Source organism: Zootermopsis nevadensis, unplaced genomic scaffold (assembly GCF_977971745.1).
Source record: "Zootermopsis nevadensis isolate Lab colony 2312 unplaced genomic scaffold, Znev_1.0 Znev_ptg000025l, whole genome shotgun sequence".
Classification (NCBI taxonomy): domain Eukaryota; kingdom Metazoa; phylum Arthropoda; class Insecta; order Blattodea; family Termopsidae; genus Zootermopsis; species Zootermopsis nevadensis.
The window spans coordinates 7041747-7068550 of NW_028259157.1; the positions used below are offsets into that span (position 1 = coordinate 7041747).

A 26804-nucleotide genomic window follows, 5' to 3' on the forward strand; every position below is an offset into this window, starting at 1 on the left:
CAGAAAATTTTAAGAAGTCTTGCTCCAATGTAATTTACAAGATGAAGGGTGACAACAAAAAATATACATACCTGTTAATATATTGTGATTCTGTGAGACAGCAAAAAAAGGAGAGTTGCTATCCAATCAGTAGCAAGCATGAGTGATGGAAGGTGATGGAAACACTTTCAAACTCACATGGGAGTGTCATATGCATCTTTACTTTAATGAAACAATTTCAATAACATCACAGATACTTGATGTGCACAGATGCAACAGTACAGAAAAAATAATACTGAAAATGCATAAAAACAAAGAGATATAATTACAATCAATATTTTTATGCAATACAATTATCAAAAACCATTGATATCAAAATATACTTAATATTTTAGAGAAAGAATGCATCTTGAAGGGGAAAATGAACAGAGAGGAAAAGAAAACCACTTCTTAAAACAGTAATAATGCTGGAAGTTCTGAAAGTCTGTACTTTCATACAAAATGTGTACTTAGCAGTAATTTTCTGAATATTGCTTTGGCTCCCTCTGTATTGTTACCACTGGCATCACCTGTTTAACAATGTATCACATAGGTATCACTGTACACTCAATGTGAAACAATACAACATAATATCACAAGATACACACCTATGTGTAATTCACACATATGCAGTTATTGAACAAAATTATGTTGAAATGTCAATCTCTTTTCAGTCACTCTAATTTCTCATCCCAAAATATTACTTTATTTACTTCTTTTATGGTTTACTACCTTCATAAATAGCGTCTGTATATTATTATTATTGGCCTTCTGGCTGTTGATATAGCACACTAATAATAAAGAATTGAATTAAATAATAAAGAACTGAATTGAATTACTGGTATGATCAAAGCTGTAAAAATTAAAATCTTACACTGACTTTAAATTATTAGAGTTATAAAATGATAATATACCATTCTATTGTGTCTAATCAAAACCAATCTGCAATTTTATGATAAATGTACCATGCTTCAACTCCATTTAAATTCAGTCGGTTAATTGTGAAGAAGAGAGCAAGTAATTTGAGTTTTATATTTATTCACTATACACTGCAGAATTTAACTGCTAGCTATCACTCACAGGTTGGTGACACTGTGATAAACAGCTGTAACATTCTTTTCCTTGGGTTTTCACACCTGGAATTCAGTGTGTAACTTCAACTTTTTGGGTTGGGCCAACAATTGGACAGCGGTCCACCCGTTCACTCCACAAATCAGCACCATCAAATCTAACTTGCCACCTACTGATTGTCCTATATAAGACCTCCAGAACTCACTCCACATTCACCCTGAAGATAACAAATGCACTTTCTGCGAAAATGTTGGTTAATATTCAACATTTGACATCCAGTCCCTTCTTTCAAAATCCTTACATATCTTACTCCACCCTATAAAAATTCCTGCCTGGGATGTATCTGTGAGGCATCATCCCAATAGCAAGACGAATGCAGTATACAGATCCATATGTGCAAAACTGTACACAAAATCAGTATAACTTGCTTTACGATTTTATATATACATTATAGTTTGAGGAACTGTCTAGTTCTCACAGAAACCCAAACCATGCAATCAGAAATTTCTCTTCCAGTAGGATGCAAAATTAACTTCATGCAAAAATAACTTCCCCTTCAAATGAGAAAGGAGAGATTCAAAAAAATTTGTCTGGAATGTTACATTATGAATTTTAACAAAGAATATGAATATAAAGATATCTCAGTGTCAAATACCCCACCTCAGAAATGTACTTTATGCCTCTGACAAATAATAGCTAACATAGCTTCTCCTTCATGACATCTGAAAGTGCAGTAGTTAACAGTAATAACTTCAAATTTCATTTTTAAAACTACCATATTTAATTCTGTAGGTAAACTCCTGCATTGCAACATAGTACCACAAAAGAAATGATTTAATATTGACAGTTCAAACTATAGCACACATGAAACGTCCTTAAAATGTTTTTGCTACTAGGTATAAAAAATCTTCCACTGTAGACAATGGCAAACAGGCTTTCACAAACATGTGCTAAAATTCAGTGTAATATAACAGCAATTGGTGTTGAATTTATTAGAAGACATTTCAGTATTTCAGCTAGCGTATACAAAAATTTAAACATTATATTAACTGTTAAACTAACTACATTTCTTATAAGTTGAATTTCCCTCACTGTACAGTATAACTTTAAGTCCAAGTAACAATTAACTGTCTAATGGATAAGCAATGAAAAGTGAGACAAGTATTTTACATATCATTTCTTCCTTTTAAGTAAAATAGCTACAGCAAGAAGCCAATCATGACATTAAGAACATTAATAACTTTACCAACTCATAGCTGTTTTTAAACCCTTACATCTGAAATTTTTGTAAGACATAAAACTGTCAAAGGGTTTATCAGCCATATGCTGTATAAAGATGACTGTCTTCTGGTTTGTTGCACTGTGTAGGCTGGTAGAAATTTCCTGATGCTTCAGAGGTGCTTATTGCCTACACCATAAAAAACCCAGAAAACAGTGATCTTCATACTCACCACCATGAGAAACTGAAATTTCACTTAGCTGTATCCAGTAATTTTACAAAATCTCTCTTCATATTCTTTACATTATCCAATCCCAAATTAATATACACAAAGTTACAATGTGCATTCATAATGGTTATGTGTGTTCAGTTATTATCTGAAAGTTAGGTTATTGCTGTATAATAAAAACATATGAATACCTAATTGTCTTCTTAAACATTGTGCACAGTATTGCTATTGGCACTACAAATATTATAAAAAATCTATCAAGTTGCTTTGGTTAGTATTTAAAAAGCAATCAATAATTCTAAACAAGTACACAAAGACAAAGTTCCAATAAAACAACCGTAATTGGAGTTACATTTGATAATAATCTCTTGTGAAATGCTACATTAATATTTGAGCACTATTCTATGAATTAAATACAAAATGCATGGTAAATAATATAAACTATGGCTTTCTAGTAATCTCACTTTGTCAAACAGATACAACAAATATATTTTTTCAGCACTTTAATAAGATGTGTTTCTCACGATAGACATTAATATTTGGATGTTCAGTCTCACACCATCAATGTGCACTGTGCATGTGTGATACTAGGCTATAAGCATGGGTGACACACAACCAACCACATTTGAGAAATGGAGTTCAGGGAGTTGAATACAAATTGGTAAATTTATAGTCCTGGAAATGACAACTGCACCACTGTCAACAAATTTTCATAACTCAACTTATAAATATAAGATTTTGAGATTCATTCTTTATAGAACCTCCCTGCATTCTGACGGTAACAGGATAGCAGTTACAACAATGCAATAATCCAGTTTTGCAATGAAGGTTTTCAAGTCTAAAAGTATACAAAATACTAAAAACTGATGTTAAGCAAGTTTGTAAGAATAAATCCTCCTGTTCAAATTGCTGTACTTAAGATGGAAATCTCAGAATAACTCACTTTCTCAAGTATGTTTAATTTTAAGAGTGGGAGGTGTACTTACTGATTGTTAAAATATATAATATAATTCAGGTCTATACACAAACTTTATTTACAGATGTTAAAATTTAAAATTTGCGCTATTCATCGTTACTACGATGTTACAATACTGCGCCTTCATTTACTACATGTTTCGATGCGTAGCATCATCTTCAGGTTTTTCCTTGTATCAATCATTTTGAGCACAACTTCAAGAAAGAAGCTTCATCTGGCATACATTCCTACATTTATGCCTTAAAAATCGGGACCAGAGATATGTGCCACTTATACATTTTAAGTGACAACATGGTAGAAATATTCTGAATTTTCATGTTCAGTTCAGTATGGAAACAATTTTCTGAAAAAGAGAGGGCATCAAAATATCACTTTTGTGTGCCATAGTTATCCAGAACATGGAAACTGCTCTGATTAGTTACACATGATCTGTGTAGTGTTCTAGGTATTCTTCGCAACGTGTCTGTGATGTCAAATGTTACTTTAACAATGATTAAATATGACAAATGTCTTAGAAAAAGCCAGATAATCTGACAAGAAAAATTTATGAATTGAAGAATGTCTCACCAGTTACAACAATAATCTAATACATGCTTTTTATTTACTCATTACAACTGTTATGAAGGTATTTAATTAAGAACCAGTAATGCATGACAGTTCTATATTAAATTAATAAACATAATTGCACAGCAGATATTACCAGTAGGAATAAATGTATTTCAGTATGACAATCTTGTGGTGAAACTTTATATAATAATGCAACAAATAACTTAACAATGTCTATACACACAAAAATAGAATATTATGATTTATCAAAACACTTTACAAGCTGGGGTAGTTCAGTCAGTATAGATAGTGTCTGACTATAGACTGGGTGACCAAGTTAGATCTCTGGCAGGGGCAAGGGATTTTTCTTCTAACCTCTGCATTCTGACTGGCTCTGGGGTCCACCTAGCATACACTCCAATGGGTGCTGAAGGGGTATCCCTAGGGGTACAGCACAGCTGAGGCTTGATGCTGACCACTCAATCTCAATAGTGCTGAGGTCAAGAATGAGTAGTAGCTACATCTCCTCTCTTCTCAAGCACTTCCAAGGTGTGTAGTGGGACAGTTTTACTTTACCAAAACATTTTAATCTTTCATTATCTTTATTATGAAAAAGAGACAATTAAATATTAGCAAATACTGAAGTTTCAGTACTTGAATATCCAATGCCAACTTGTTCTGAATTAAGTTTGTATTCATAAGAATTATTAAGGTGATACATTCAAAAGACCTTACAGTATGATTGTGGCTTCTAGGTTAGAAATTATGGTGCTAAAAGAGGAAAGTGGACACTTCAGCACTGCATGCAAAATGCAAGGGAACATGAAGTTTGGTCAGCAGGGCTAAGGTACATGGCAGCTGGTTGGAGATAACATTTAACATTCATAACCATGGCACTAGATGAAGATGAGTGCTAAGCTTGTAACTATAACTGACAGGGACAGGGATGGAAAAGCATGTCTGCATTTATGTTAATTGGAATGCTTATACTGACAAAACTTGAGTCACGATCAGAATACTGCAGTGCTGCACAATTATAAGTGTTAGAAAGTTCTTGTTAGTGGTGGACATTGAGCAGTTCTGAACTCCAAATGGTGACAGAGTTGTCTGAATGGTTAAACATAAGAATATAGTTCCATCACAATTCTACTATTCTAATTGTACAAATATTTAAAACCACCTGCAGTGATTTCTGAACTTTAGTCTGGCATCCTCTCCTTATATAGCTCAGTTGTCATACCCTCCAGGCTAACCAAACTGAATTAAATTTAACTAAAGAAGACTGAAACACTCATTCTTGGCAATATTTTGAAGTGCTACTGTCATTTTGACCTGGTTTTAATAACTACCAGACTTTTCTAGTAATATTTCAAAATATGCAAAAAATTATATATCCTAACAAGTATTTGATAAAATTACATACTGTTCCATAATCCATATAGAATAAAATCATAACCATGGAAGTATGTGGGCAACCCACATAATATGAAAACAATTTTTGTAGAATTTCATTTTAAAAATACATCTGGGTAATTACTTAAGTACCCATTTACATTTAAACCAGTCTATATAATGTGGAACAGAGGCATTACAGTAATATTAAAACCAATCAACTGAACATATTATAATTACATCAGAATTTCACTCACACAACCTAAAAGCAAATTGCTAATCTATATCCAAAAAATGAGCACATCAGTCAATGCACGATAGTTCACAATAAACATCTCACCCCTTTTCACTCATTTCATATCACCTATTACATTTCAAGGTAAACTGTTATTGTCTATTCCTGTAACTGTGAAGAGAATATTATACTGTGCAAATTGATTCTCATTTCATAGCAGAACAGACATGGGCTTTCCATAATCTTAAATGTTTTATATATATCCCATTTAAAAATGATATATTGTAACTCAATAATCACAACTGTGAGCTATGTGATCACGATAGCCAATATAACCCCCAACAACCTGATGAAAAACAAAATCCTCCTACAAGTACACACCTGAAACACTGCACACTTGTGTAACATGTAGGCCGAAACATGCACACAGTACAATCAACACACTTGAGCAAGACCTGACCCAAGAAAAGCTGCAATACTGCTTTGTAGCAGGAAACATCACTTGTTAAAAGTAAAAGTATGTATTATAAATAACTAAATAAATGCCACAGATCTAAATGTGTAAGCTTATGTAAAACTTACAAATCAACAATACTCGTTAAGTACAGTACATACTGAATTCTGAAATTAAACAAATAGAATGCAAAAGCAAAACTCTTAACAGACTAGATACAATTTTGTATAATATCAACTGAAAATTACTAAGAATTAAAATAATGTTTGTATATATTTTAATTCCAAAGTTCTTTCTATGGGTTAAGCTTAAATCCATGAAGTGGCACAAACAACCTACCTTTATTGAAAAATATACACAATGGAAACATACTCAGAGAACCGGAAAGAAATCCAAGCAAAATACACACAATCATAAGTGCTACTAACATACTTATAACATGTGAACATCTGTCCATAAGGTTTCCCACTTACAGAAGTGTTTCTCAACTTTAATTCCTAATACTCTATCATAAACTGATACAATGTGCCCAAGGTAGCATGAAAATGTTCAGAGGTATGGTACTGTTTTTATTTACTCCTGTGTCACGGATGATACTGTACATGAAATTGCTATTAAATACTATAATCATATTCTAAAGAATACTGCTAAAGATGCAAAAGTATAAACGTTATTAACACCAACCTTCTCTCCGCCATTTACCTGCATTCCTCACCAGTGACAAGCTTACAGCAGCAGTTTGAGAAATACCAGTGTCTGAGAGACTCTTGTTAAAACTGTTCAGCTCTATGACAATTACAGAACTTTGCAGATAAATGGAATATACAATCTGGTAAAAATTCTCTTACAAATATAAATAATAAAAATAAAATAGATAACTGACCGTAAAAATGGTATGAAAATCCAAATTATACTTATGCTGATATGACTAGAATATAGATAAAATAGACAAAGTGTCTGAAGTATATACACAAACTCCAGTGTGGGGCCAGAGGATAAGACTGGTTAGTCACTTCCGTATTAGAGATGATCTTATAGTCATATCTGTTACAAGATTCACACCAAACTGTCAACAATTTTTCAGTTGCTCTTTCATGTGTAATATGTGCACAGGCATAACATGGACACTTAAAACATGCAGAAATGAATGCTGATAACATGTGTGCAAAGACCATTTAGCCAACAAAGATAAATGAAAGTGCAGAGCTGCAAAAATCTTGGAGGATAAAGGGCTACAAGACAGGAAAATCCCACATCCCACATTTTACAGTGAACGTTTCTCTTAGCGAAAGCAGGTAAATTATTTGTAGTGTCTCATCAATATTAGCACTGCTTAGCAAGGTGATTTACCTACTTGTTCATTGTGATTATCATGGAAGATGTTGAAGAACAAACATATGAGATCAAAACAAGAAGATATTCAAGAATAAGTAAACAAAAGTCTGTCAACAGTCAAGACGTCAAAATAAATTATACTAGATGTGGAAGCCAACATGAAGGAAGAAGTGACCATATCATAAGTTATAACAGTGTCTCCCAAGCATATGGCCTAGACAAATCTCCATAATACACTTTCATTATAATGCTTAATGGTGCATTTGTACTGCTACAGATACTGGTTGCTGGCAGCTAGCAGGGGCAATGTTTAACTGGAGGATTACCTTTGAAATTACATAGGGCATTTCTATGTTAAGGCTTTCATGGGAGTAATACGAGGGCGGTGGTATACAGAAGGGGCACTATATCAGGTTTTGATTATACACTTGTAGATTATAATTTTCTGAGTTATGGTGTCAGACCACAATCTATATTTTCATTGCCATGAAATCCTCAGTTCTCACTGCATATATTTGTTTTCCACTTTGAATGAGAAATTTGTAACAAAAACCACATCTTTCCTGCTTTCCCAAAAAATGAAGTAGACGCATGTCCACATGTAAATATACACTTCAGAAAAAAAACATTTATGCTGCGGAGTTGAGTAAATGAAGCACTTGTGTAAGACTGCTTAGATTAAAGTCACTATTCATAACAAGATGGCACTACCAAATGCCCTACATACAAACTAGTAGTTAAAGTTTTTGTAAATGCTGTATAAAGCTAAGTGACCCAGCTATGACTGATTATGGAAAGCCATTTATTTCTTACTTTATATTACAAATTGTGCTGTCCTAAAAATAAACCTTTCTGTAGGTTTTTGCGCTTTCTCTTTCCACATTAGGCATCTCATAACAATGCTTAAAACTACTCAACACATCATACATTTTCATTCACAAATAATACAACAAACCCTGAAAGGAGCCACTTCTGTTATATGCCAGCATATACATGGGCTCCATTTCTTTAAAAAATGGTGAGTTCATAGTGCCAGTATGAGGCAGATGAGCATTGTCTTCATATGTACAGACTGAGCTGTCTCCTCAGTATATGAGTAAGTTTGCTACAATTTTACATCTGTAATTTCAGACTACAAGATATGCAAGGATATCATGATTCTTTACTTACAGGGGTTTTGTTTTGCCATCCTTCGTAATGTAACTCTTCACACCTGAAACGTACACACACGTGGTAGGAGCAGTAAGAACAACTATTACTGTGATGAATACAACAGCAATGATGACAATAAAGGATCTTTCTTTCTGCATTTGTCTACATAATTTCTATTTGAATATTTTATTTCAAAATATAATACTTGTTACGACCTACCAGATGCTAATGAGCAACAATAAAACTCCTGAAAAGCAAATTTTACATAAGCTACTTATTTAAATAAGAGTCAATATTTTCAAGATTAAGAAAAGAAAACATTACTTGACCAAAATCAATATTTCAACAAATGTTTGTAGTCAACTGCCAAGACATAGCTCCCAAAGTAGTTTTCACTGATCATTAGGACAGTACTATTTCTTCAAACAGAGAATAAAAACAACACAAAAATTTAAGGCATAAATAAAGAAAGAAAGTAATCTAGACAGTGTTTAACGTAAAAATTGGTTACAATATTTCACATCCTGCATTTCCACTGAAGGCCTTATGATAAATATTAGTGATTATATGAATGACAAACAGCCAGTGGGCAGAATTGAAAAGTGTAGGAAATACACATGTATTTTTGTAAGATTAATTAATAAATGTTTAAGGCAAAATATATGTATCTATCACTTGCTGTACAGCACATGCTTGTACACAAACTATGAAATCCCCATTTAATTTTCTTCTGAGGCACAACATGTTTAAACAATAAACTGAGGAAAACCTGAAATCAATGAAATTTAACACGATATAACAGGAAAAGCCTTAAACTGAGAAATTATAATTGGGGGCATCTCTGTATTAAATACAGCACAATTATTTAGTTTTCTACCAATACTTTTCACTTCAAAATTACCCATAAAATTTCATCTATACAGTAAAGGTAATATCTGTTATGTGGTGAAAATACTGTTTGCAGTACTTACCAGAGCTTAAACTTACGTGTCCCATTCCCAAGGCTGTAATTTCTTCAAGCAAGTCCTTCAAACTTGTGTCAAGTTCCGATCCAATTCTGATCGTTGGAGAAACTTTCTTTGATGTCTGTGTGTGCCACACCAAAATCTAAAGGAATGTATATCATATAAAAAAATAATGCCAACTATACTTCATTCAGTGTTCGGTTTCTACCTAACAAAGAATACCTGAACTATTTTACATGCTGCAAAGGCAAGTCTATGACATGTTTCTTCAACATGCAGTAGCACTTGTTAGGAGGAGCACCTACCTGTCCTTCCACGTTTGCACACGTATGTTTCAATATCTGAACTGCACATGTTACATAGCTTAAAAAGATTGGATGACTCTAAATGACAAAGTAGGAAGGAGCTCAAATATGGTGATCATGCCTTAGGAGATCATCGTAGAATGTCTGAAGGGCCTGAGAAAAACAATGAGAACCCTGACATGATAGCTGGTCTGTGGACCAAGAACTGAAACCAGAACCTTAAGAACACAAAGCAGAGTGCTAACAACTTTGTTTGTGAATGAAGGCCAATAAGTTGGACAATTAATTTCTACACCTTGCTGGCTACTTTATAGAAGTGCAAGCACTTAATAAAAAGTAGGTATTTTCCCCTGGTACCCATTGGATAGAAGACTGGGTGGGTCCCAGAGCCAGTTTTGACACAGAAGCTAAAGGAAAAATCCTCTGCCGTCCATCAGGGATCAAACCCTGGTCGTCCAGTCTGTAGCCAGTCACTACACTGACTGAGTTACCCTGGCTTATTTTTACATTTACCTTTTGGTATCTTAAGCTATTGCAATAACTTGTTTTACATAAACAAGCAGTACCCAAAGACATGGAAACAAGTAATTACTGTGAGAATTAGCTCTAATATTAGGTTATACAGTGAAACCTCGATGCATCGTTTTCGGCGGGGGTGGGAAATAAAAACGATGAATACGGGAAAACGATAGTTGCGGGAAAGCATTAAAATTTTTAAAAAAAACAATGTTTCTCTTTCAAAGTTACTTCTTTTTACCAAAAAGTCTTTAATGAACAACTGGTTTGTCGAAACTTTGCGTTTTAGGCCAAACAGAGCCCTTTCCACGTTCAAAATGTTTTCCTCGTCACGTTCACTAATATTATGCGCACAAAAGAACGACTTCACTTTTGCCAATGCAGGGTGTGCTTCGGCAAAACTCGGCACAGCTTCGGGCTCGAATTCGTCGTCTTCCTCTTCCTCACCACTCCCATCCCCTTCACGAACAATAACAGGAAGAATGGAAATACTATTACTGCCGAACTCAACGAAACGTAGCTGTAGAAGACACGAGATGAACCAGAAGAATGAAAAGTGTCGCCCGCCTTTCCTTTGTACTTGTAATAAAAGCATTTGTGAAGAAATTCACACTGCACATGCCATCTGGCATCGCTGGAACGAAACATGAGTGCACCCTAATTAAACTCATAAAATTTCTGACAATGAGCACCGCCATTCACTCCAACTATCACCCCTCATTCCAAAAGAATCTGTGCTGGTTGTGCGACATAACAGGTTACCGCTACTGTGTATTCCAAAAACATTATGCGTCTTTCGGAATTAATTTATCTCAAAACCCAGCATTTTAAATTCTAAAAATATCGCGTAAATTTCGTTATAATTTCTCAGAAACGATCATTGCGGGAAAATTGTGGGCAGGGACTAAGATTTTTGAACGATCGATGTGATAAAACGATAGTTCGAGGAACGATAGAAGCGGGAAAATGTAACATTATTTTATATGGGACGATGCATCCGGGAAAACGATAGTTCCGGGAACGATGGATAGAGGTTTCACTGTAATTAAGCAAAATGAAACCTCAACACAAGAAAAACATTTAGACACTCACGGAAAGCAAAAATAAAAACTATCTGATAAATTCAGCATGATGTGAACAAATTTCATAAGATCAAAAACCGCAGCCAAAGATTACAATTTCTTATTTAAAATTTCTTGCATAATAAGCACACCTTACCTACAGGAAGAGAAGTCTAATATACCTGTGTGCAAGAGTCAGCCTTTGGCTCTATGTCTTCCAATGCCAAGCCAAGACTTCTCAAAAACTGGTCTTCTTCATATCCAGCTTTGTATGGCATTGTGGCATTTGGATGGTTCAGCAGAAATTCAACATTGACTGCAAATCCTGCCATATCGACAGGAAATTTTCGTTTAGATGGCCACGAGTCAAAGAAACCGATGACCTTTCCCTGACAAATTATACGCAAAAATGCAAAAAGTTGGCATAAACTTATGATAAGTAAAAATAAATGTTAGCTTAGAGTTTCAGTGACAGAATTTCAACATAAGAAAGAACACTTTCAAACCATTCTGTAAGTAACATTTACCTCCTTCAGGATGGGTGAACTCACGGCATAATCTCCAATCAAACCAACTGGGAACATAGAAACTTTCTTGGTGTCACGAATCTCTTCAAACAGCTTCAAGTCAAATGTGTTATCATCATCACCAAAGTAGATTACTCCATGCTGTGCATTTTTACGTATCCAGTTAATAGCTGCCCTTCTATTAGCAACACCTCTTGGGACAATGTTGGCTTTGCGATATACTTCTGGCATTGGGCTTGAAATGTGAGTGAATGGAATACCTTCACATACAATGGCACATAATTAGTATGATGTTAAACAACAAATTAAAAACAATTCATATTCATAACAATAACCCTTTCCAGAAGGTTAAGTAGTGTGGTAATGTCACAGCACATTTACAGACCAAGTGTAATTCCATTACAGTCTTTTAAAAATACATTATAATAATGCAGCCAGTTCAATATCACCAAGCAACAGGGCCTGTTTCTGCTGAAAATGAATTTTTAATACATGTACACAATGCATGTTCATCTCTCCAGCTAAAATACAATTAATATTTTTAATACAGTGCCCCATAAAGATTTATACACACAGCAATTACATACATCAGTATTGTATACACATATTCTTGGGGCATTTAGTATATCTTAAACTCTATATTCAGCCTAAAGACCTTGAGACTGACATAATTACCGAGTATGTGCTAAATGACTTCTATCATGGTGTGACTTTTTCCATTAAGTGAACAAATAGAAATGATATCTATGGCTGAGAACATAAAGGAGAGAAAAAATAACCTCCCCAAAGCAAATATAAAAGTGCTGTATGTAATCGCAGAGCAAGTTCAAAATAATGTAGGTGACTATGGACAAAATAACATTCATTTCACAATGGAACTTAATTATAATACAGCACTGAAATTCACTATATTAGAAGCTAGTAATAGTTATAATGACACAAATGTGATCAGTACTTTTTTAGTATTAGACAAGTCTGAAGTAATAAGAAACATTTTGACTAGAAATATGTTTATGGCTCAAGACAGAGACTAGTGGCATAGTAATTAACATTTGGTTCTCTTACATGGCAGGGAATTTCCTGACTATCTTAGTAGCTATTGCCTTCTGAAAGACTCTGCCCCATGGAATTACTTAAAAGTTTGATTAATGATTGTAGAATGCAGTGTGACTTCATATACACAGATGACCTGGTTTCAAGAATGTTAATAACCACTGAAAAGAAGTAGAATGTGTGTTGGGAAAAAGCAATCGACTAAATGTCTAAATAGCTGATGTGACTACATACCACCAGAGACCGTGCGAACCCTTTATTTTGTATTATGTGACATTTATATAATAGTATCAATTGTACTTTATAATATGTATTGTATTATTATTATGACTTTTTCCACATCCTGTTGTCATCTGACTGTCTTATGGATCCATGAAATGCAATAAAATATTTTTATTATTATTATTATTATAAACTTCAGAATGTTATTTATCTAAATGCAAATTTTAAAATAAAACAAAACACCAAATACATTTTATTTCATGTAAGAATGCCTATTAAAAAGACATGATTTTTTGTATTAGATTTGAAGTTTATCAAGTCTTCTCAATAATGTTAAAAGATTACAGTATTCTGATACTAGAGAAATAGCATAATGATTCATCTGTATTAAACATGTCACAGTAATTCAATTTAAATTATAAATCACAATAAGGAATTACAGCTTATATAAACTGCAGGAATAAGGGGATTGTTGAAGTCATGCTCCAAATTCATCTAACTTTTTCTGTTAAAACTCAAGACTGATATTTTGTTTCTTGTCTATTAACAGGCCACTTGCTCTTATTTTACTTACAAAATTATGAATAATGTTTCTATTGAGAACTAGAGCCATAAAAAACTTCCTTCTGACTCTTCACAGCAGAGTTACACATCACACAAGACTCATACAAAATACCAGATAGTCTATTATAAACTTGTACATGTTCTACACAAATGTAATCTCAAACAAGTCATACATGAATGCCACAGTAAAATATAAAATCGCTTCCTCTTGTTACTGCTGCTGCCTTGCAGATACTGATGCAGTGATAAAATGTTGAAAGGCTATGCTGCAGCACAGCTGTCAAATATCTTCTGTGAAGTTATTTTTATTGTGATATGAATAAAGAGAGAACTTACCAAACTTCTTCAGAAGTTTTGCTACCATTGCATTGCAAGACTGATTGTCATCTGCAACAATCCAGTGTATGTCAGGTACATGCATCAAGGTCTGGCCCAATCTTGTCAACTCGGCAGCCTGTTCCCTCCGGGGATAGGTTGGCGTAACAAAATATATTTTTGGGAGGCCTGTGGTTTGTTTACCTCTGGAGTCCTAATGTAAAAGCAAACATGACAGATATGTGTAAACTGTAATATTGTGAGCAGGATCCGAGGTTCTCATGACAGTGAGTACAAAGATGGCTATCTTTTGGGTTATATTGCCTTGTAGTTCTGTAGAAGTTTACCAGTGTTCCAGAGGCCCTTGCTGCCTCCATCATCAGGGCAATGAGTGACAACGATTGTGACCCTGATGATAAAGGTAGCAAGGACCTCTGAAATGGTGGTAAACCTCTACCACATTACACAGCACTACAACCCAGAAGGATGCCTTCTGGAAACATTATATTTTTTTATCCATTTATTAATATTTATTATATAGGTCATCACAGTAAAACTTCTTATTACTGAATAATGGTAAAATTAAAGGTCTATTAGTAAACATCTTGCATGAAAATTCTCTGAAATTTGAAATGACTACACAAGTATCTTCACTTTCACACTTTAATACTTGCTGCCTATATATTTAAAATTACAGATAGTCAGCTGAATGTACACAAAGACAGCCTGTTACTTAAGAAACACTAATAGTAAAATTGGTTATAGTTATGCTACAGCTGTACCTCAAATGAAATGTGGCACACAAACACATTTTCCTGGTGAGCAAATCTTCGAGCAACTTCTGTCCCTTGAGAAGCCCACACAAAATACAACACAAGGAGCATCATGCCTACAGTAAGCAGGAACATGTTCTTGAGTGGAAGCATCATCTGTTTTATCATGGATCATTATCTAAAATTCAATCTGCAACAAACATTTTAAATATATGCTGTCAAAGAAAATAATAAAATATAGTCATCTACACATCATTTGCAACACTGTACTTAATCTCAATTCGACATAAATTACTGTAATATTATTCACGGACACGTAACATTTTAACATAATAAAATCAATAACATAAAAATCAAAAAATAACCTAACGTGTATACACGTCATAAAAATACAGAACTAATGTCATATAAAGTTATGAAACAAATTACCTTTCTTTTACAGTATAAAATAGATATTGAAGCATTCGGAATAACAACCAACCAACAGTCCTCTTATATTTCACACAACAACATACACATTCTAACCATTCAATAACCACCTTTCATTAACACGATTTCATTCTGCGATGTTGTTATGTCACAGACACAGATTACGGCTCCATAGAGAATGTAATCTGGTCGCCAATGTTAAATGTTAGCAATACGTATGATGTCATGTATACATTGTTCTGCCATCTATCCGCAGCTATAGTAAAACTTTCATCAAACAATCTAGCGGTAACAGTATTAACAATGTCAACTACCAACGAACTCGTTCAACCCTCCCAAGCCCCCCTTACTTGCAAAAACAATTTTCCAGATCTTTATGTCACTGTCTCCAGGGATACTATTCCGCGACCGACGTATCAAAGGTGCTTACTGCCTCCGTCACAGGATATCACCATGTGGCAGTACCACATAATGAATCAAAATACAATGAGAATTCACTGTTTGTAAATATGAAGATTAGCTTCAAAGTTTATGTGAAACTATCTGATATTAATGCAGAAAATAAATTTTGAATTCTTCAACCAAACGGAAACACAAATAGAGTATGAAAAATACCTTCCAGAACGAGGAAAATTAATTTCTGAGCAATATCATTTTTGCCTAGTATGTGAATCAAAGAGAACTGACTCAAACAGTAAATTTCAGTGGCGATAACGTTGAACTCCACTGAATATAAGTCTAAAAAGTAAGCTGATGGTTCACGTGGTGGTGATATAATCTCTTATGGTGCCAGTTACCAATTTAGTAAGTATACACTTATTAATACATATTGAGTTTTTATGAAGGAATAGGGGTCGGAGATTTTTAGTACCGACACCACAGCCCTGGACACGACAATATAACAACAGGGGTTTTCCGAGTAGAGGCTTTTAAAATTTTCAAGGTAATTCGAAAGTCATTTTTAAACGCATTTTTCTGCCGATCTGTAGGGATCTGAGTGTCAATACTAGTGTTAGTTTGGCATCAATCAGTTCAAATTATCGTAACCTGTAGGATTTGAGGTTTTCACAGCGGTGAGTATGAAGATTTCTGTCTTCTGGGTTGTTGCGCTGTGTAGTCTGGTAGATGTTTAACAACGTTTCAGAGGTCATACTGCCTCCGTCATCAGAGTATGAAGATTTCTGTCTTCTGGGTTGTTGCGCTGTGTAGTCTGGTCGATGTTAACCAACGTTTCAGAGGTCATACTGCCTCCGTCATCAGGGCGACGAATAATCGTAACCTGTTTAAATACAGTCGATTATAATATTATTCTCACATGTATGCCTCGGTTATCTATGGTCTTGTGTGATGACATAATTTCGAAAACCACGCAGAAAACTAGGTATGTGAGAACACAGAGCCTGGCAAAATTTATATTTATCTTGAGGCTGAAAAGCTGTAACTAATTACCCACTGCGAAATTGGAAATAGAACATATAATACAATACCTATAAATTCTCTTAAATACTATTGTGTTTTATGTTTATATAACGTAAGGCTGCCATGATATAAGCTTATCTGTCAATTTTCCGCGACCATAAATTTATACTAGCGTGAATGCATGTACAGAATGAGATCAACAAGTATCAGACTTATTGATTTATAATATCTGTTAGCATTTAAATTGTATAAGGAAATTCGTAGAAAAGTAGACTCTTCATTAACTCTGCCGAGAATTTCTTGTTTTAACATGGGTTGAAGACAACTGTCTTCTTCATACTCACCGCCATTAGAACCTGAAATATCGACAATGGGTTTTTTCAACATGACGCAGAACAGACGTTAGTTCTCTGAAGAGAATATTAACCAGGACCTTAAACAAGGCCAATTCTTCATAACGTAGATTGATCCTTTTCCTTCCCTCAATTCATATTTTGTTTGTAAAATTTAAAACGTAATCATTATTAAATTTAATATTAATGGTTATAAATTATCTAATTTGTCAGACAGGAAATCCTCGGAATTAAAAGAAATAAATGAAGTTGTAAACTTAAATAATCGCAAACTCTTCGTCTGGAATAACTTTTCCACTAGTTTCTATGTCTGTTCTAGTTTAATGTGTTCTTCGACTATAATTATATACGGTGTAGAAATTAAAGCAGTAAATCGGTGTAAACAACTGTGCGCTAAAGTGGCTTAAGAATAACTCGTGCGGATATAAAATACTGAACCAAGACGCTGAAGGAACCGATGTTAGGCATACTTTTCTTCTGATAACAGAGTTACAGTAATGTATGATCTTGAGCGACAGGATTTGCAAATTATTGACATTAATGAAGTGTGTTTCCTGATAATATATCATCATACTGAGTAGCATAATATTACCAAACATCTAAGGAGGTTCCTCTGGCCTCTGCGCCCAGACCGGCTCTGGGGCCCAGCCACCTTCCTATCCAATGGGTACCGAGGTCCTTTCCCGGGGGTAAAGCCGGCCGGGGCGTGACGCTGACCACTCACTCCCATCTAGTGCAGAGGTTAAGAATGAGTAGGAGTTATACAGCCTCTCCCCTAAGCGCCTACATGACGTATAGTGAGACAGTTTTACTTTACTTAGCAGGTCCCACAAAATTCATAATCGATCTGAGTGTTGAGAACTCCCGTCCTAGCGAGACTGTTCCTGTGGAATTACATTTCTAAATGTATTGGGATAATTAATTTGTTACAAAATATTTCCTAGGCTGTTATGAAAATGTTTGTATCAACTGTCTTTATTTAAGACGTAAACCCATTTTCGATCTACTGATTTTTCTTTCCATATAAGCAATACAAAACTCAACACAGATTAAATTCAGTAGCAGGTAAAAAGCTCCGTTTCACAAAATCTCACATTGGAGAACCTTTAACAATCGAGACCACTGAAAACCGAACTCGCACATTTAATTCTAGCCGTGGAAATTTAAGGACAAGAATTAGTCTGTAGTAATTAAGAGCAATCTCTTGTCTCCTCTGTAACAAGAGAAAAGTTAGAGGCACAGAAAAAGTAATACACATTTTAAAAACATTGACAGTTTTTACCGAAGGCACCAAACTTTATAACACCGTCATGTACATCTCTTTAGATAGACCTACAGAATTACGTCATTTTGTCGTCCATACAAGTGCCCAGAGTTCGATTCTAGTAACCTCGAAATAAGATAATCTATTAAAGTTTGATTCCATGCACAGGATACAACAGACGATCATGATGCAATATCAATAAATAATAAAACATCGGCCTATGACTTTGCTGTAATACGTAAGTAGTTAATTCGGTCAACCGACATAGACAGAATGAATCAAATTTCTGTTGCAACACATTTTTAGATTTCCTTTTCAGATTCACGACCGTTTCCGAGTGACGTTTTAACGCTGTTGGCATTTATATTTTTGTGATCGTCTGACGAGGCCTCCTCGCTGAGAGTTCTAGAGGAAGAGCAACTTTAAGCGCAATCAGACCCCAACAGTAGTTCTGACAACAAAACTGCTTGGATTTATTAATGCAGATTATGCAGATATGCATTTCATGCATGGCTTTTGCGATGGAAATTGTCTCGTCAAACTGAGGGTATATCGGCGCTGAAATTCTGGTCGGAACAACCTCACCTCCCCATTTTTATTTGTGGGGATGCATGGAGGAAATATTTTATGCCACGGAATTTCGGGACCGCGATGAGCTAATTAACCACAATGAGGTGTCTGTTGCAGACATCGTATCCAAACGCTAAACTACTAGCTTCTACCAGGGGCTCAATTCGACATCGCTGTGAGCCGTGTGTTGTGGCGGAGGAAGGACGCTTTGAAAATCTATTGTGATTATGTGCGGTACAGTCAGTGAAAATGGCTGTCTTCTGGGTTGTCGCGGCCGTGTAGTCTGGTAGAAGTTTACCGACGTTTCTGATGTCCTTGCTGCTTCCATCACAGGGCGACGAGTAAACTTCAACGGGACTACATAGCTACCCAGAAGACAGCCATCTTCATGCTGACCAGTCACTTTGAACTCAAATGAATTAGAGATCTTGAATGCGTTGAGTTTTACTTCAACGATCTCGTTTTTGCGATGGCGTGATCCTTTAGCTTCTCTCGTGCCCGTATACTTACTCAGGATTGCGTTCTCTTAATTTTAATGCACACCTTGTAAGTTTTCAGTCTAGCGCTTATTTGTGAGCCATGGCGATTCCTAGTGATGGCGCAGCAGTGGGAAAACCAGTTCACATTCCTTTCCTTTGAAGCGCCGAAATGCTCTTGCAGAGATCACAAAGTGCAATGGTGAGGTCTAATGGAATGCCTTTCTTTTTAGCCTATTCATTTTGTTTACAGATTTTAATCAGTTCTTACAAACGCAATAACATTACAGAAATACATATAGATAGAAATTAAATATAGTCATAAAATCACGCGTTGTTGGTATTAATGGCGTCTAATATACATAACTTCAGTCTTAAATTTAATGAAATACAGTTCACAGAACACATGGCACGGGATACCCATACACTAACGGCTGGTGGGACATTTACCAGGACAATCAAGCTGACACAGTAACAACACCTTCGGCTTTTATTACGAAGGTGACCGGTTCGAGTCCATTTCGTAGTTCCGGGTATGTTACTGAGAATTTTGTACTTTTCTTCAGTCATTCTAGGCGAACGCCAGTAAGGTATCTTGAAATAAGCGATGACTATTTCGTTTCTCATAATATCCAATCCATTGGACGTTATTATTACCTCGTTCGTATATCGTTTTTTCTCTTTTCTTATTACACGCTAAGCACTCTTTGTAGTTGGAGTAGTGTCATTATGTACCCCAATAATCAAACAACCAATGAAATAAGAAGTTTAATATATAGCATGCAGAACCACAGAACTAAAACTCTTATTAGTATATTATTATAAAGAAATAAAAGGGTAACATGTGTAACTAACTAACCAGATGGCTTAGGGAAACGGAAGGTTCATCACCGAACTAACCAAAGCCCTCCATCGGTCCCTGTCCTGGGCCAGCAAAATCCAATCGTCATCAACACCTATCTCCCATAGATCCCGCTTGATATTATCCTCCCATCTACGTCTATGTCTCCCCAGCGGTCTCCTGCCTTCAGGCTTCCCGACCAATACCCGATGCAAGAGAATTAAATTATGACTAAGCTCTATCGATCACTCCTTTCATACACTGAATAAATATCGTACAATAAAAAAAATGCCAATAACTATAAATGCCAAATCCTCAAGGCCAATGGTTGAACACGGTTTCAGGACATAACTCCCGCCCCCTATAATTCACATGTCGAAGAAGGGGGTAGAAAGAACGGAAAATAGAGGACAAGGTTTGTGTTCCATCAGCGGTAAAACAGTGGCTTTGTGGTTTATAAGTTGAAAAATATAAGGAAATATTACGTAATATTCTAGACTGTTGTATAAGATCTGAATCTGTTGGAAACACGAAATTTAGAATTCACGTAATTCGAAATAGAAGTTCAAACAAAATCGAAGAACATGATGTTCTTCTAAGTTTGATGCCGCGTATACTAAAAGACAGATGCCAACGTTTCGGAAAAATATACTGCTCCCATCTTCACAGCTGACGCCTACAGACTTCAGGGCTAAATAGAGACAACATGTTTCTCAGAAATTTTGGTATCTACCGACGAGTTTACGCGGCTCCAAAAACCAGACTATCACCATTATCCGCACAGCAGTGAGAATCACATATCTCACAAAATATATTTCCGGGTATAGGCCTACTGTTAATGGCACAGTGGAAATAGAATGAATAAGATAACGGTAAAACGCATAAGTGCTGACGTCAAAAACCAATAATACGGACATAATTAAAATTTGTATCAAAATACAATTGATAGCTAAAAGGCAGACATATGTATGGGCAGAATTTAAGAAAAACAAGGACAGACCTCGTCCATAGACTTCGACCAACTAAAACTACGAATAGATTAGACAGATGTCTTTATGATATTAATGAAAATATTATGTTTTCTAGAACATTCAGAATATAACTTATTTTATTTACTTTTGTGCTTTATTTAACAACGCTGTCAGTTTTTTCTCCGCAAAACATTCACTAATCATCATCATTTGACGATGCGACTTTATTACTGGGTAAGAAGGGCTTAAATCACTGAATATTTCATTTTACTTAAACCATTCTTACTAGAGAACCAAAGAAACAGTGTAAAAAAATTTAAGAGTAGTTAAATAAATCACGAACAAATATGAATTGGGAAGTGTGTGAACGGAAGCGGAAGTGGTGTGTTTTAAGCCATTATCATAGTTTTTCCTGTAGGGTTTCGGGGATATCACGGACCGGCCAAGTCATAATAGAACATATTCAGTCCAAAATAAGCTTGCCCCCATCCCCTGACATTTTGTGTGAAGAGATACAAATTTATTTTTCGTTGTTGCAATCTGGTATGATCACACTTTAGCACTGCAATGTATCGCGTTCAGTGTAACGACTATGTTGAATTCGAAAATCGTGCATCTAGATCAACCTGTCTCATGCATACGATCTGACGGTAAATATGGTCATTCACCATCACAATAAATACATGATACAAAGCAACTTCAAACTTTGAATGCCAACACAAATCGTACTACGAGACTAATCCAAGCAATTTACTACGACCGCGTCTGTGCCTGATGGCAACGTCACCAGTCGAGTGTGGTCTCAAAGATTGTCTCTAAGACGCAAAATCTCCAATTAAACTATATAGAGACTAGCAAAGGGATACAAATTTTCGGATGAAGCAAGTGATAGTATAGAACGGCAGCGTAAATATCGGCTTTCTAACTTGAAGACTGCAACGAGGAAAACATCGTAAAGCAGCGTTTACACCGAAGCAAATAGCAACAGAGAAGAGGCGACATGCGATGGATGATACCTGCCGCTCATAGAAACAGCGTCAACACTGGATCGATAGTGATATCGCTTTTAAAATTAACGCTCGGTGACAGGCGATATGTTACCAAGTATGATGTCTAATGTCGGCGTCGCGACGCTACTCGTCAGTTTCCCATCGTCCGGTCAGATCACTTCCAGAGACTTCTGTTGAATTCGTTTGGTGTTCCGAGTCGTCGCGACACTCGGCGTTGGTTTTCCAGCGTCGTGTCTTGTGTCTTCCGTGGGCTCTTGTTCGCGAACATGGAATCTTGAGTCGGCATCTCGTCGATACACGTTCCAACGGTCTGTATCGGTTTACCAGCGTCATGTCTTGTGGCTTTCCAGACTTCTGTTCACTACCAGTGACATCTTCAGTTGGCGTCGCTTTGGATGGGTCATATCTTGTTGAGACTCGAACCCAGGAGAGTTTTCGGGTTTGTGACCTTAGTTTCTTTAATTTCAAAATTAGTCTTGACTCAGTTCTTTTCTTGTTTCTCCTTAGTTTTGGAGGTACATAAAACTTCCTCGTCATGACTCGAACCCAGGACAGTTCATTAGTGCGGCGGTAGTTTCTACAATCTCATTTTAGAAACAAACAGTTTTTCTCTAGACGATTTCCTTCTGCCGTGCTTATTATCCGAGCTACAGAAACCATTTTCACTGGAAGTCGAACTCAGGATAATTTCTCGAGATTCTTGTCTTAGCTTTGCTTCGAGACAACTTTGGTCCAGGCGCATTTCTACTATCGTGCTTAGTTTTCTGAGTAACGGGAAACGCAATCAGCGGGAATCCAACTCGTGGAACTTTTCCGGAGTTCTGACCCTGACATGATCTATTCCTGGTCTCAGGAAATAAGCATGCTAAGTCTGATGCAAATCGGTATATCCGTTCTCAAGCTACAAGCGAACAAGCATGCAAACCCACAATTTCAACTTTATATGTGAAATTGTTTAGGAGAGCTTCGGCTTTAAAGGGTTAAATAAGACACGATCGATTTATTTCACCATTAACGTTCATCCTATCATCCAACGAAGAAAATTCTATTGAACTTTAAAACCAAAATGTAACAACGTGAACTACCTACTTTAACACTAAGTAAATCTGAATTTTCCCCACAGAATATATCATATTTATAATTTCGTGTAATTATCAGAATAATTAGCGATTAGGTCTGTTTCCCTAAACAGTACTAACCACGTTATCTATGTAATAGAGACGGGTTGTTTTTTATTTGTGGAAAAAACTCAGTCTTTAAATATTCTATAAATGGACTTTGATTTCAAGTTGATCAGGGTTTTACTGCAGTCTATCGGAATTTGTAATTTTAACATGACAAAGCTGCCTCCTAATATTAGTGTCAAAATTCATGGGAACTTTCACAGGCGAAAATTTAAGTCCCCCCACCCTATTTTACATATAGTGACTTTTCTCTCATTCAGCCGGGTTTCAAATAGCTAATAAAATAAAAATAACATTTTTAGAAGAGGATCTATGTTGCTAAAGAGGAATGTTTGCTAGCTAATCAAAATAAGGACTCAAATAAGAAAAAATGAAGCAGATTGAATATGGTAATAAGTGGATCTGAAATCATTTATGATACCTTCCTCGCTTTATACTGAATATAATGGCACGGAGCGTGGCTGTCCCAATGTCTGATTCAGAGGGACATAAAATGTGTGTCGAAAGTCAATTTATCTCCGTCGTAATTAACTACTGTAGTTCTGCACTGTCTTATTCCGTATCATCCAGAGTTCATACATGCGTTCGACGCCGCCATCCAGATAGCAACGAATATGCAAGCCTTTATACTGTGCCGAAGCATCCGATCTTAGTTCGCCTCGCACCGCGACGCTCATGGGACGTCAGAGCCCCAAACCACTCCACACACTTGAATTCGTTTATATCCGGGACATCTCGACTCCAATCGGAATATCGCGTTCGCTGCGCCAGTGAAGTCACTACCTCGATCGTATTTTGGTTTCCTTTGTCAGAAAGCGTCTGACGTTCAAGCAGTAGCGACGATCGCCGTTTGCTGGAAGAGACAAAAATGCAACGGCGTAACCTCTTTCGAAAGTTATATTTTTCGGATAAAATCTTCAAATTAAAACGCTTGGACGTGTTACTTGCGGCACTGGAACTTAATCACAAATTAGACTTTTAAAAACAGTTACTAATGAATTTTAAACTTACATATCAGCACGCTGAGTCGTGTCGTGTCGTGCATATAGCATCGTCAGTTTTCACCGTAACGAAACAACAAAGTGAAAAGTTAATAGGAAGTTTACTTTAAATTACTTCAAAAATTTTAAATTTTCCTCTCTTTAAGTTTTTGTTTTTCACTTTTTCAAGCCTTCGTTTAAATGATCGCCGAAAATCAGTCACTAAATGTACTATCTCTACAATATATCAAAATATAATTACGACATTAACCACCTAATGGAGATTTCTAGTGCTTACAGTGAGAACTTTATAGTAAACAGCAGTAGTGATAATAATACAAACCACAAAGCATGTTCGATAGAAAATAAAATTAACTTTTCTTACGCATGTTCGATGTTTTGGAATAAAACCACGTCTGTTTATGACGAGACTGTTGAGAATTCAAGTGCAGACAGTCTGGAAGACAAGGTTTATTTAAACTTGGGTCTGGCAGTACCGATGGGGATTGCCATGTACATGCTTAGTCTTGTGACAGTTGTGGGTAACGCCATGGTACTTCACGCCATTAGAACCGAGCGACGTCTTCAAACTGTAAGTACTAACACTCTAATTTCAGAACTGCTGATAGTTAAAATATAAAGCCTTATTTTATCAACCATTTTTATGTACTAACAATGAACAACCGGACTGCAAAACTAACCATTCACCCCCCATTTAATGCCGAGGTCAGGAAAAGGTGGAGTTATACCTCCACTACACCATACGTGCTACTTTTATTTCTTTTTAATTGGTTGTTTAATTTGTCATCCAACAACTTTGCACTTTAGCTCCAAGAAGTGTACATGCAGGTGTGTGTGTGTGTGTATAAGACACGTTCAGTAAACTAGAAAACAAATTTGTTACTTGATTCGTATGTCATATATCCACCGTATTAACTGTAGTCGTTATTCAGCATCGACAATTTGAATTAAACCGTAATTGTATATATCAAAGAGATGTCGTATAATTCTGAAAATAATTAAGATCTCAGTCGGGACAGCCCATGCCACGACAGAAATTCGAACCGCGTACCTTTAGAAAATACGTTAATTTTAGCCGAAGACAGAGAATACCTCTACAGAGTAAAATTAACCAAAACATTTCATTCAGTTAATAATAATTATCAGTATTAATAATTAGTAAAGCTCGAAAACTTGTTGTTTTCTTGTGAACTTTTAATAGTGAAAACTAAATTATATAAATTTCTAATTTAAAGATCGCTGTCACTTTGAACTTTTTTAGACATATGTTGTAGTGTGAACCGAACACTTCAGATTCATCATATGTGTGAGGTTCGGGATCAGACTGCCACCTACCTGCAAATTTTCTCCTTCCACTTAGTAAAATTTGTGTGAGAACATTTAAATAATCGATATTCGTCACGTAAAATGTTATAAAATAAAGCTTTAAGCCGAAACTCATATAAATAATATATAAAAATTGAGTCCGTACCAGAGTTATTGACTGTTAAAGAAGGTTGTGTATATATAGTAACCACCATGCTCTAAATGGTTAAGAAAAGTAATAAATTATAACACTAAGATAAAAATTTGTTACAAAATATTTAAAATTTGGAGGCAGTAACAGCTCAACAAGGAGATAGCAACAGAGGACGATTACAAAACAGGGCTTAACAGATATTACTGCTCATTTTTGAACAATTTGTCAATTGTTTTTATATGTACAAACGCTTTTTCAAGATTTCGCGGGACACTGCGACTCGCGTGTGAATCACTGAAATATTGAGGTCGCCAGTAAGCTACTACAATGCAAGACCTTAAAATACAGAGATAACGTAGATAAACCGCAGCCAGACAGGAATAACACATTGTAATTTAACTAGTACTTGGATATGTGACATTTACATAGATAGGCGAGTGACATGTTTTATCTTTGTGACTTGCATATGGTTCATATTATGATTCTATTGGCGTCCTTACATGATTGTCATTCAAAATAGTGTGAATTTTTACAATTTGCGAAACATTATTGTATGAAAATTTCTTAAAACACTTTCTAGATGTATGAAATATTTACAGTTGTATGCACAGTTCAGCGACTGTTAATTCGAAAACCACACAAACTGACTACCAAGCAAGCTGGCCTACTAACAAATTACCTGTATCTGCTTGTCGTAAAATCAATGTCCTCCACTGCGTCCCATCTTGAACTAATCCGGAATTAATCTTCACCTTCAAGATAATTTCTCTGCTACTGGTTACTTAAGCAAACTTCGTATTTCGGTATAGTTTACCCTACGTGTGGCATATTACCAGTCTCACAGATTTAATTACACCAATTAATAGTACTATAAAAATAGTTAAGGCCTGCATTATTTA

The 26804-nt window shown here is 35.6% G+C and overlaps 2 protein-coding genes and 1 long non-coding RNA gene across 4 annotated transcripts in view; 2 read left to right on the top strand and 1 right to left on the bottom strand.

Annotated features, from left to right (window-relative positions):
- Positions 1 to 180: 180 nt before the first annotated feature.
- GlcAT-S (Glucuronyltransferase S) lies at positions 181 to 15526 on the bottom strand. Of its 2 annotated transcripts, XM_022067248.2 has the most exons (8): positions 15358 to 15526; positions 14938 to 15118; positions 14177 to 14369; positions 12002 to 12261; positions 11657 to 11863; positions 9599 to 9734; positions 8646 to 8688; positions 181 to 3856 (listed from the first exon to the last, which is right to left on the bottom strand). In XM_022067248.2, the coding sequence occupies exons 2-8, from the start codon at positions 15094 to 15096 to the stop codon at positions 3838 to 3840; spliced, it is 1017 nt and encodes a 338-aa protein (XP_021922940.2). In that variant the 5' UTR covers positions 15097 to 15118; positions 15358 to 15526; the 3' UTR covers positions 181 to 3837. The 2 variants fall into 2 exon arrangements, with proteins under 2 accessions (XP_021922940.2, XP_087211776.1); XM_087355650.1 differs by having other exon boundaries at positions 181 to 8688.
- LOC147872633 (uncharacterized) overlaps positions 10511 to 26804 on the top strand; it is a 421094-nt gene continuing 404800 nt past the window's right edge. Inside the window, exon 1 of the long non-coding RNA XR_015537031.1 lies at positions 10511 to 11170. This is a non-coding gene — a long non-coding RNA (uncharacterized LOC147872633). The remainder of the gene's footprint in view (positions 11171 to 26804) is intronic.
- LOC110831377 (histamine H1 receptor) overlaps positions 24166 to 26804 on the top strand; it is a 59205-nt gene continuing 56566 nt past the window's right edge. Inside the window, exon 1 of the mRNA XM_022067294.2 lies at positions 24166 to 25017. Within this exon, the coding sequence (XP_021922986.1) occupies positions 24652 to 25017 (366 nt within the window). The 5' untranslated portion in view covers positions 24166 to 24651. The remainder of the gene's footprint in view (positions 25018 to 26804) is intronic.